Raw genomic sequence first — 13,394 nt, forward strand, 5'->3', positions numbered from 1 at the left:
ATAAAACTTAAAATAATAGAATTGCTAGAAATCTGATTATATAATGCTAAATTTAATAGTTGAATTATGTAGCATACATGACTTTTCACATTATACAGAAAACGATCCTACCTGTGGCGCATTTGTTGCTACCAGAAAAGCATTTGTCCGACCAGGATGATCAAAATCATGCATGGCTGCTGCTACATATAAAGCCATTAATTCTAAGGCTGGAATATTTGATGCTAAATATCCATAGTTTTCATCTACAACAGGACAGCTTTTGGATGAAACATAGGCAACATGGCCCCCTGAAATATCACTTTCTGTATCCAAAATAATAATCATAAAAATAACATTTTAAGAATATTCAGAATTTTTATAAACATTTTCAGCATATCAAGCAATTTATAGATCTCGCTGTGCTGGATCCAATTAAATATTTCCTCAGTCAGGACGCTATCAGAGTAGAACTTTTGATTTTGCTGAGCTTTCTTTAAAGGTCCTGTAAATTACACCAATATTCGAGCTAGTGAGACAAACTTTCCAGCATAAGTGGGGGAAGGCACAAGTGATATAAATTAAAAAATATATACTTTAGCATCACAGTTCACTTTACACAATATTAAAGAATTCATTCAATTCACCTGATGCTAAAAATAACAGAATGTACTAAAGAGGTATATATTAATTGAAACAGGATGTTGAATACTATTTTATTTTTCCGGTGGAATAATTTTAAAAAGCTCTAATTAAATTAAAGCCTTCAAGTATTTTTAGTCTGAGGCGTTTATTTTAATAATTAAATAAAGAAGTATTACTCTAATGCATTTTAGTTGCTGGAAACATGCTGACCAATCATGCTGACCACTACAATAAAATATAGGCCTTATTCAGGAGAAGGATTCCAAATGAAAACAGTTTACTTGGCTAAGAAGTAAAGTCTGTCAGCAATTATCCAATCAGTTTCCTAAAATCTGAATTACTAAATTTAGTTTCAAGCAGGCAATCTTCAGACAAGTGTATATTTACTTCAGGTATATTTGTTTTACTCTATCAGACACGGCCTCCTTGTGGAATAACACTACAGACTTACCTCTGGCGGTTCTTCTCCCGGAGTCACTGTCTATTTGCTGAAATCCGGGAATTGGTCTCGTTGTAAGATACCACACAGCATGAAGAACATCTGTTGCATGTATTCGATTGTGATCTAAAATAATAGTTTTTATTAAACGTAAACTTGCCGTTACATATGAAGACTCAATAACCCAAAGAAACTCAAGACAGAGACAAAGATAGAATTCTAATTTTAAAAAATGGCCTCATAGACGGCAGCTGTATTCCCCTCTCACCTTAAAACCATTTGCATGCCAGTTCTTCATCAGTTAATAGACCATGAGAATTTCAAATCCACAGCTTAATTACACAGGGATTCAATAAGATTTTTCACTAGGTTCATTGCGTCAATGAAGATTCCTTCCAGGTAGAATTGTCTGGAAGTTGAGTCATGGGAACTGGACTTCTTTTTTAAAAATTTTCTTGAAATGGTTTGCTGCTTATCAATCTGAAGAAGTTACTTGGATAAGGAGAAAAACATTGTAAACCAAAAAGAAAAGAAGTCTAGTTGCCATGACTCAACTAGACTCCAGATGCTAGGTTCAATGATAATTTAATTCCTATCTCTCCTTAATATTTTTTTAGATTAGCAAAGCCCTACACATATTTGGTTTTATCTATTTTATTATTATTATTTTTTTAAATCTATACTTATCACATAATTAGTAAGATTAAGAAAAAATAAATAAAAGAAACAGAAATATACTACTAAGTTACGATAATAGTTCCTTACAACCCTAATCCTAACCCTCACAAATATAATCTAATAAAACTCAGTGGAAGTCTCAGATTAATAAATTAGCCTAATTTCTAGAATAGAAATAGATAGACAAAGCAATGAGACTTTTAGTTGGGGAATCCTAATTGATCAACTTACCTGGCTCTAATACAGTTTGAAACCCTGCAAGTAGTAAAATAACCGAAATTTGGAATGAGCTACATTGTTTAAGATTTACAGATAATGGGAAGCTGTGTTAACGTAGTGGGTTTATTGACCCTTCTTGTTTCTCCTTTCTTTTTGTGTGTGTGTGTGTGTTTTTTTTTATTTTGTATTTTTTACTATTCTCTTTTTTTTTCTTTGGCTTTACTTTTATTTTATTTTTTTAATTTTAAAGTTAGCTGGCCTTATTATACTCAAATGCTTGTTAAAGAATTATGCCGGGTATGGGACCTGCGAAGCCGTAAGGGGGTTAGGGAGGGGGGATTATAGGGGGGAGGGGGGAGGGTGGAATTACAGTTTCAATTCTTAGAACAATAAGAATTCACTTGTATACTGTGGCTCGTTTTTCTTTTTTCTTTTTTTCTTTTTCTCTTTTATTTTTTTTTAAAAAAAAACAAAAAAAACAAACTGAAATGTATGGATACACCAAAGCGAGGAGAAGAGGGAAAGAGGAGGGAGAAGTAAAGAGGGAGTGAGAGGGAATGTAAGGAGGGTGAGATGGAGGGAGGGGGAGATGTCTGAGGGGGAAGGGAAGTAGAAGAGGGGAATGCTGGAGGGGTGAAATGAAAGTTGGAGGGGGAGAAGAGAGGGTGTATGGGGGAATGAAGTGTCATGTTGGGGTTTTTTTTTTTTCTCTTTTTTTTTACGCACAGTATATAAGTGATTGTATAAAATGAAAATGAAATGAAATAAATAAAATGTATTGAAAAAAATAAATAAATTAGCCTAATTTTGTCAACTATTACTCACAGGGAATGTCTCGATAGCCATTTTCTAGTGCTTGAAAGTAGTTCATGAAATGCTGAACTGGAATTTTGAAAATTTCAAATAAACCAGTGTCTTGAAACAATGCAAATGCAACCTAAACACATAATAGACACATATGAAAACATATGAAAAACATTTCATTTTTAAAGGATTCTTCAAGAATGGATGTTGGTTTTTTCCCCCTGTGCCTTTTTCTGGTAGTCCACCTCAGTCTGAAGAATATGTAATGAGAAGGGCATAGAAATGGGACTTAACAGAAGGTAAGGAATTACCTTAAATTATAGCATTGAAACTATTAATTGTTTTTGTCAAAATCCAATTAATATTTAATACTATAATATTATAACATAAATTTGCTAACCAATTCTTGAGATTTTCTCCCTACTTGTTAAATCTGTACAAGTCACATCTATATATGTATATGCATATTTACATTCAATTTTTTAAGATATATCTCAGATGAAATATTCTTGATTAACTTAATTGATTTATAAATTCAATTGATCTATAAGTGTATACATTAACTATTCTCTCTAAATACACATAAAACATATACAGCAGAAAAAGCAGAAAGATTTAGAAGATCAGCTGTAAGAACAGTCATTTCTACCCTATGCTAACAACAGTTTTCAACAGCTTCTTTTATCCTTATCTATTCTCACTTCCTCCCATTCATATGGAACTATTTGAGGAAAAACATGGTTCAGTCTGGAAAACAGATAGGTTTGTTTGCAAATATGCTACTTATTTATATCAATGTATGTATTTATACAGAGAGAACAGCTTTCAAAATGTTCATGAGTGTACGGTTAGAAATATTCAGATAAAATAAACAGAATTTCTACAGTAGCAACAAACCTGACTAAGGATTCTTCTAGATTTATCGCCCATTTTTTGAACAAGATCAAATATTTGAAAATTCCAGCTGTTCATTTCTTCCATTAATGAATTATGGTTCTCTATTAACATCTTTTCTAAAGAATTCTCCTCAATCTGTGACAGAAAAAATAGTAAGATTAAATAAGAACAGGAAGTTGAAAGCAAACATCTTTTGTTATCATAAAATTAAGCTCTGTCAATCAGAATTCAACTAGGTACTGTTATGGTTACACAGAGTAAAGGGACATTTGTATGTATTTGACTCTTAATATGAATTAAGATTATTTGATTATTCTGATGTAATTACTGTAAATAAATATGCAGCATCTTCCAAGATATTTTAGTTCAAAAATATGTTGTCTTCACAGCATTATTTTTATAAGATTCACAATCTGAGCTACTTTCTTCTCCCAATTTAAAATCAATTTGTATATATGTGTGTATGCATGCATGCATGTACCGTAAATCTCAATCTGGTCTTTGCTGAAGCAATTGGTACAGATATAAGTGGAGCTTTTTTGTTAACAGCACTTATAATTCAACATTTGGAATCACTAACAATCTGCAAAAAACCAACACCACCATATACCAGGACAGTGGGTTTCTTTGTGTAAAAACAAAGATGCTCAGAGAGTCAGAATGTTATTGCGGTTATAATGTGAAGCAAAATAATATGTAAGGCAAAGAAATATATGTAAATATGTTTTAATATTTTTGTATACATTTACTGCATCTTTTTTTGATTCTGCTATTTTAAAAATTTCAAGATCAATTCAAACAGAAACCAAAGAAAATAAAATTCAGTATAAATAATGTTATAATAACAGGTAAATGGGTGAAGTATAGAAGTAGGGTTTTTTTGCAATAAAATATTAAACATCTTATTAAAACTAGAGATCAAACTATCAAAGTAAATCTGAAATAATATACTTGCATCAAACTGAAAATTCTTAGTTTGATCCATTTGACAAGAAGGATTTTTTGTTTCTCCCAATTCACTGTGCAGTTTCTCTGCAACATGGTTGGGGTCTTTTAAAACCTCACTGTTTCCATCTTCACCTTAAACAAGTACATATAATATTAGTAATTTAATCAAGCAAATTTAATCAAGCTGAATCTCATTATAAAACATACTAACATTTGAAAATATTGGAATTACTATAGATTGCTCTAAGATTTTAAAAACAAAATATACAAATGTTTTAAATAAATATTAAAATATATTTTTTAAAAATAGTATTCCAGATCGATATGCTCCTACCCTGACGATGTTTAAGAAATTGCTGAAATGTTGGCTGTTTTCCCAAACTTTGAATTAGAATGGGTATTAAGACCCTTATGGGATTTTATCTATCACTATTATTATTTTTCTGGACATGCATTGTCCTTTGTTCTTTTGTTGTTACTATGTTGGATGCTTTATACCTCTCAGATTTTATTTTATAAATATAACTAAATAATTCTTAATTTTCTAGTATCACTTCCTAATGTGTTGGCAAGATCAACCGTTCACTACTACTGGTATGTTTTGTGGAGTGGAAGATGGGGAAAACATTTAAAATTTCCATTTTCTATACAAGTGAACTCTGCTCATGTTTTCCACTTCACAAAGTTCTGGATGGAAAACACTGTAGCTGAGACTGAAATTCATAAAGTGGATCACCTAAAGTGTTTTTCATGAATTCATATTCTCAAAGAAATAGTTATTACTGAAATAAACGATGTTAAATATTCACATGGACCATAATCCTACCTGATTTTTGACTTTGACATTCTGCTACAGATTCAAATAATGAGTTTGCAACAGAGTTGAATACTTGCCGTCTGCAACTTACGGAAGAGTAAAAAAAACCAGAAATTTCATTTTCAATTTGTATTCACATTTTTCTAAATGTATTTTTCTTAAGTACTCTATCAATGAAGAGATATTAAAACTAGTAAGATAGTAAGAGTATCACTGCTGTAACTCCAATTTTGGCATCCACCAATATCTGCATTAGCTGCATTCAAGAAGGGCTTCAAGGGAGCATAGAGGACCAAATATCTTTAGAGACCTTTTTTCACATATTTTTTCACATATTTTTTTTCATATATTTTCTCACATGTTTTTAGGATACAGGAGAAGAGAGAAATATATAAAAAAAGGTAAAGGCTGATGCCAATACAAAGAATCATCATTAGAGAAAGCTTACTTAGGTTCAGATACAAGCAGCCAATAATTGTATAAACCAATATATTTTTTTAAAAAAATATTGTAACGGCATACCATAACAAACAGGTTATTATTTAATTTTTAAAAGTAATGTGAAGGGACCCTAAGATGACACCATCTATCAAATAAAGATATTATATATGCTAACTGCTTAAACAAAAATAGATCATTACCTATTACAGGTATAACATGAAGATGTTCTAAATTGTTGTTGACAATCTGAAAAATTAAATGGGCTTCCCAGAGATTTATGTACATTAATACTAGGTTTAGTAAAGAAATCAGCGGTATCAGGAAATTCCGCAGGTGGTCGATGATACCCACTGGAGAGAAATCCATTACTGGGTGAAATGCCAGGACTTAAATTCTGAGAAATTCCTAAAGGGAAGATGAAGGAGAAACCAAAGAAATACAATGTTAGAAGAATAGCCCTGATTCAACAGATGTTCTCAGGTTGCAGGTTAAATCTGGAACTCTGTCTAGAAAGGTGGTTTGGAACCCCTTTGTTAGTATACTTCTACTGAATCAAGAACTTTATTTTCAGAAAGGCATTTTCTCCATAAGGTACCTAAATATTTTAAAAAATGCTAGCTACTGGTTTTTAATATATTGTGATTTCTGTTTATATACTTTTCATACAGTGAACTTTTCATTAACCAGGTTTAATTTAATTTTCCACAAGAGTATCTCAGATCTATTAACAATTATAAGTTATTTTGCAAAAAAAATGGAGTTCTACTTATACATTATTGTTAGAACTTGTTTCACATGCTAATTCATACTTGTGTTTTTATTAATACCAGCCAGCACCATATATATGCAGAAACATACACATGCACACAATGTGACTGGGCTGTGTATACTACAGCACTTGTACAATTTTTGAACTGTATCTGATTACTTACATGTAATTCTTCATTTGATTATCTATGGATTCACACACAGAGATTTCACACCTTCTCCTATATCTTTTCAGAATGTCCCAGAGGTAAAGAGAGACAGAGGGAGGAACTGGAACTATACTGAAGATTTAAAGACTGTTCAAACATTAAAAGGCTGACAAAATTTCAGCCAGCAATATTTGCAGCCTGCAAAGCTTGCTCTCAAGGACAAGCTCTGGACTGCTTTGTAAATATTTGCAAGTACAGGTAGTCCCCAACTTGCAACCAGTGAAGTTAAAACAGTACTGAAAAAAATGACATGACCATTTTCACACTTACAATCTTTGCAGGATCCCCATGGTCATGTGATCAAAATTTGGGTGCTTGGCAACTGGAAGTATTTATGGCAATTGCACTGTCCTCGAGTCATGTGATTGCTATTTGTAACCTTCGCAGCCAGCTTCAAACAAGCGAAGTCATGGAGGAAGCATGATTTGCTTAAGAACTGCACAATTCACTTAACAACTGCAGTGATCATAAAATGAGGAATAACTCAACAACTGCCTTGCTTAGCAATGGGAATTTTGGGTTCAATTGTTGTCATAAACCAATGACTACTTAAATATAAAAAATCTATAACATATTTCACTTAGCAAAATTGGCATAATGTTTATTAAAGGGGGAATCTTTACTGCCACACATGTACCACCACTGTTTTGTGAACTGTGTTGGTTCCCAGTGTGTTTCTGGGGCAAAACTCGCTGATTATCACCTTTAAAGCCCTTCATAGCTTGGGGATGGGTTACCTAAGGGACTGTCCTATCCTACCACTCCAATTCAATCTAGCAGGGGGGCATTCTACAAGTCCCTTCAGCCATTTTATTTTAGCTACATACGCAATAAGCAACTCACACCCTTAACTTTGGTAGCAAACAGAACAATAAAAACATCCTTTATCATTCTGCAAAATATGTATTTTATTATTTGAGCAAGCAACAAAATATTTTAATTAAAATAAAATAATTTAAGCAATATATAATTTTAAGTTGCATAAATGTACTGTTTTCAAAATAAATAATATCATTCTATGGACATCCCTACAGACAATTTATAAACAATTATTACAGTCTTACCAGCTCGTCTAGAACCTGTATTGTTTGCTGAGGTCACTGAAGATGATCTTTGTTTCGGAATTGTCAATAGGCTTGTACCAACAAGAGGCCCATTTGGATAAGATCCTTGGCTAATTGAAAAACAGAAAAATAAATCTTTCTCCTCTTGTTTTACTAAACTAAAATACAGGAAAGTACATTTTAAAATTGCAATTAAATGTAAGACATCAATCAATGATTACAGTCAAAGGCAAGGATATTGAATAGTAAAGATATTCAAATAAACAAATAGTAGTAAAATAGTAAAGAAGTAATAAGAACCATAAAACAAAACCCTGAATGATTCTCAGGTGCAAAAGACCAAGGTCCACATATGAAAGTTGAACTTAACTGATTTATTGCTAAAAGGAATCATGAGCCACGGTGGCACAGTGGTTAGAGTGCAGTATTGCAGGCTACTTCTGCTGATCACCAGCTGCCAGCAGTTTCGCAGTTCAAATCTCACCAGGCTCAAAGTTGACTCAGCCTTCCATCCTTGCGAGGTGGATAAAATGAGGACCCAGATTGTTGGGGGCAATAAGCTGACTCTGTAAACTGTTTAGAGAGGGCTGTAAAGCACTGTGAAGCAGTATATAGGTCTAAATGCTATTGCTATCAACTAATGGTCAGTACCTGGTTATACTGAGATAAGGGTCAATGGCAATCAAAGCGGCTTGGACTTAGTTTGTGGCTACATAAAGAATTCTAGGCTGACCCCTCTTTTTACTCCTCCCCCTGGTACTACCAGTCCTTCTTTTATAATGACTTCATAATAAGCTAAATTCTGATTATGGGAGAGTTTATATTAGTTGATGCCCTACTTTCACTGCTGCTACACAGTATTTTGCTATAATTTGGGCTATAGAGGCTTTGCAGTCTAAAAAAAGCAAAGCACATGGAGAAATGAACATATAATTGTTCTTCCATGATAATGATGATGCAAGAGTAAGCTATGTTTGTAAAATAAAACATTGTTTCAATATGTCTGGTTTTTCATGGGCACATATGTTTCCAATAAGGGTTTCAAAATATCCTCTCTCCCCTGTTATAGTGCAAAAGGAAAAATATTATACTTAGCCCAGAAAAAAAGTGTTCCTTAATTTGGGAAAGGTAAATATGGACAGATAATTGGGCTCCTTCCCAAAAATCTTTTGCCACCCAGGTGCTACCTCCTTGTACTACCTGATACTACCTGATACAATTGGAACTGAATATCACTCAAGTCTCTGCAGATGTGTATGCTTGGAAAGATTATATTCTAAGATTCAGATGAAATTTGCTGATAACCTAAAAGTCCTAAACTTTTGCTCTATGATATTGTTTCAGCCTTCAAAAGTAGAGTAGAGCAAGGAGGGGAAACATCCCAAGGGGATGACTAAGGTGTTGATTTTGATTGGGTTTCATGGATTTTATTGTTTGGGGTTTTACTGTTATTGTTATTGTGGGACACCAGAGAATCATTTTAAAGTGAGGGGTCAGAGTATGAACTGCATTTTTGGGTAAGGGAAATATAGACCTCGTATAAATCTTAGAAATTTATAACTAAAGTTTAACAAGCATTCTTCCCAATATAAAGTTTTTTAAAATAGTTGAAACAAAGTTGTAAGTTGGAAGAAACTTAGGGCAATCTGTGTGTGTGTGTGTGTGTGTGTGTCCGTCCGTCCCCTATAAAATTTATTCAGATTTCATCCAAACCTGCAGTTTATTACCAAGATGCAATGAACATAATTTGCTTATAACATTTAGTAGACCTATAGGTCTACAATTAGGTAGGCCTTCAATATTATTTTTGGGGACTTATGGCTACCTTCATTCTTCTTCTTAGGAATCTTTCCTGTTTGATCAATAAATATAAACAGAGATATCATCAAGGAGGGCTACCAGTTACAATCCCCTTTAATTTATTTCAGGTAAGGAAAATTTATTATTTGGCATGTTCCTAGTCTTAACTGATTCTAGTTAGACTTTCTGCTAAGTAATTAGAGTCAGCTATCCAGAGTGCTGAAGTCATGATAAACATTTTTACTATTATTAGTCAGTACTCTTAACCTAAAAGTCTCCTTCTCTTGAAGAAGGATCAAATTGGCCAGATTTGCCAATTACATTAAAATTGTAAGTACAAAGTATGACCATTATAACCCATACTAGGTTCTAAACCACACCAATTAATATAAATTGATTTTTTTTCTTTGCCATATTGTTTGATAATATTTTTCAGTGTGACTTTATTTGGGACCTATTTAGAGGTATGTACAAATTAAATTACTCTTACAAAATAGGGCAGGAGAATTTACTAATCCACCCTTGGGTCTCTCACCTCACTGGGACAAAGTGAATTAATATAAAACCTACTTTAGTCTAATTCAGTTATAACTCATTTTTAGTATAATACAAAAATGTCACATTTTGAAAAAAATATTTTAAAAAGAAATAGTCTTTTCATTTTGGCTACCATTCAAAAATATTCCATGATAAGAAGGTGCAGGTGTGGTTTTTTTGGGATAGTTATTTTTTCTGGTTATTACTGCTATTTCATGCAAGTCATCAGAACAACATAGCAGTATAATCATTATTATAAGTGTACCTTATTCATAATGTTCTCTATGCACAGATGCATAATTATATACTAAGATATAGTAAAGGTTAAACACACAGAAATGCAGCTAAGTGCTATAAAATATGGCATAGAAACATAATATATTTTGGAAACATAATAAAAAGAATTGTACTGTATCAGACCACAGGATTAATTACTCCAGCAATCTCTTGCGAGAAGCCCAAACATAGGACATCGGTACAAGAGAATATACTTTTCATGCTCCCTAGCAACTATGTGCTATTATCAATACCTAATAAAAGGTAACCACAGGCTGAAGACACAGGCACTGTTGAGGGAATTTAAAAGCAGGGATCCACTTGATCATGCTCTTTCAGTCTGTGATACTTTTTAAAATATTGCAATGCCTTGTCTACAAAGTGAACATACAATTTACAATGCACAGCATAATTTTTTTTAAAAACCCACCACCTCAAATATTTGCATATAATCCTTGTTTAGTGACCTCAGTCAGGACCAGTCACTGGTCAAAGTGAAAGCAAAGTGAAACCATAACTATGCTTATGATCTTATTTCAGCTTTCCTTTGCTTTACTGACCTGCAAAGATTGTAAATGCGAGGATTAGCTGTAAAATTTCTTTTCCATCACTGTCATAACTACAAGCAGCGCCTAAACAAGACAGTCACGAAATGAGGACTATTTGTATAGCACTTTTCTTAATTCTAAGCTCATTGCTCAGGAGGAGAGAAAACCACTTTTTTTTTTTTTTGTACTTTCTCAGCTGCCCAGCTTCCTCAAAGGGGGTTTGTGGGTGATGAAAGAGGCTCTGGGCAATGAATATATAATGATTATTTAAGAAATGTATAATATAATTGATTGAAAGTAATGGTTACAGCTTTTTACATACTGATTTATCTTTTGCTGTTGCCTATTAACAAAGAAATATTTTTGATGAATAATTGCTGCAGAAAAATGGATAGAAGTAGCATTTATGTTCTTACAACTCATGTAATTCTTAAAGAAAAAGTTTTTAGTTGTAGTTAATTTTAAATGAGAAACATACGTGAAGAGTTTAGAAATCCTGAACTACTAATATATATTTCATTAATATGTTTAAACAGATTGTTTCCTCTTAAAAAGAATAGTCCAAATTACAAATGCTTTCCAGACAATGTGTTTAACTAGGAGATGGAATGTAGGGTAACATATTTCTGGAGAGTTTTTATCATTACATTCTTTTATTTATTAACTTGTCCACTGTGCAACTCGGTGCCCATTAACGAATGCATTCTACTACTTATAACATTAATGTGTAATCCTACAAGTGACAATTTAGTCCTAATGCACACTGAGCATGTATTTTTATCAAATCTATCTTGGGGTTGCTATTCAAAAAGAATATTTAAGAGTTAAGGAAACGTTTATGTTATACAATTTTCACTTTAAAAATGAATAGAAAAATAGCCGCTATGTTATAAAACTATGCCATCTGCTGTTTAAAATGTTTAAAATACACATGAAGCATTTAGGTATGGTCAGAACTCAGAAGATTTTTGAAGTGAAGTCTGGTGCTTCGTTGTCTAGATAGGGAGAACTTGTATTTTATATACATTTTAGATCATACATAAAAATGCATAATTTAAGCTGCATATGTCTATTAATCCTTAGATTCATTTGTCTGTTTGGAAAGAAGTTTTATCATATATATAATTGGGTTAAATATACCAATTAAATTAATAATTTAATTTATACATATTGAAATTTTATAATAAACAGTTGGTGATGAATGAAATCTGAAACTTTTTTATTTGAACCAATCAATATGATTCAGTAACTATTTTTGCACTGATTATTATATCTATTTGATATACTTGTGGAAAATTTGTTAATAAACTTTTTCCTGCCTATATATTTTGGCTTCCATTATCCTCCAGCTTTTTCGTGTCTGAAAAATTAATTAGATTCTTACAGCTTCTATATTGGTCATTCTCTATTACTTATGTCAGGAGTGCCAACTCACATTGTCACAGAGGCATCACATGACGTAATGGGACTTTTCCCCCTTCACTAAAACGGGTGTGGGTCTGGCCAGCACATGATGCAGCTGGCCTACAGACCAAGAGTTTGACAGCCCTGGCTTATGTGTATGTTCTCGCTTCTTTCTTTTTAAACATTTGCTTAAATGTTTCTTACCCTGCCCAGTAGAAGACCTTTCCATCACAATTTCTTGACCTCTGTACTAGAAGATGCATTTCTAAAACTCACTTTCTCTGACTTTTATCACTTAAGTTTTATTTTTCAGTTTGCACAAAGTAGTTCAGTTTGAACTACTAGCATGCAAACTGGAGATTTAAATATGAGTACATTTTTAAAAAATCAACATGATTCTCAATAATGACATTTTTAGGCTTTCAGATATGAGCAGCAAAAATCTAGATTATTATTGACTGGTATTTAATTATTTGCTGTCATCTAGTGGTCATCTGGATTTCTGCAGTTCTGTTCTGAAAATTCTTGTGTTCTAGTAACTGCTTGGTAGCTCTTACGCATTAGCTTCAACTTTCTAATTTATAGAGAAAATTTAAAAACCTAAGAATTCATTTATTAATAAATGTAATTCACCTCTGACATTTAAATTTTACTGGTTCTTCTCACAAGAGCAAAACAGACTGTAGGCAAGCTGATGGCATTCCTCCCTTTTATATTATTTCTGAAAATTATCCACCTAAACTAGAATGATAGAAACTGACTAAATGCTTCCAAGTGGTGCTAGATTCCTGCTTTTTATTTCACTATCCAATAAACATTATACAGAAATGACTTATCATTAGTTACAAGTTCATTTCATAACTCTTGATGTTCAGAATTAGTGTTTGCTATTAATTACTGCCTAAAACACCATACATTAGA

The 13,394-nt window shown here is 32.5% G+C and overlaps 1 protein-coding gene across 2 annotated transcripts in view; it reads right to left on the bottom strand.

Moving 5' to 3' along the window:
- PDE3B (phosphodiesterase 3B) overlaps positions 1–13,394 on the bottom strand; it is a 46,747-nt gene that overhangs the window by 8,082 nt on the left and 25,271 nt on the right. For both annotated transcript variants that reach the window (XM_032222822.1, XM_032222830.1), the window contains exons 5-12: positions 7,909–8,018; positions 6,068–6,272; positions 5,436–5,512; positions 4,617–4,741; positions 3,662–3,796; positions 2,786–2,897; positions 1,076–1,189; positions 112–305 (exon numbers count right to left, since the gene is read on the bottom strand). In XM_032222822.1, the coding sequence (XP_032078713.1) occupies positions 112–305; positions 1,076–1,189; positions 2,786–2,897; positions 3,662–3,796; positions 4,617–4,741; positions 5,436–5,512; positions 6,068–6,272; positions 7,909–8,018 (1,072 nt within the window). The remainder of the gene's footprint in view (positions 1–111; positions 306–1,075; positions 1,190–2,785; positions 2,898–3,661; positions 3,797–4,616; positions 4,742–5,435; positions 5,513–6,067; positions 6,273–7,908; positions 8,019–13,394) is intronic.

This window comes from Thamnophis elegans, chromosome 1, assembly GCF_009769535.1.
Source record: "Thamnophis elegans isolate rThaEle1 chromosome 1, rThaEle1.pri, whole genome shotgun sequence".
Taxonomy (NCBI): Eukaryota; Metazoa; Chordata; class Lepidosauria; order Squamata; family Colubridae; genus Thamnophis; species Thamnophis elegans.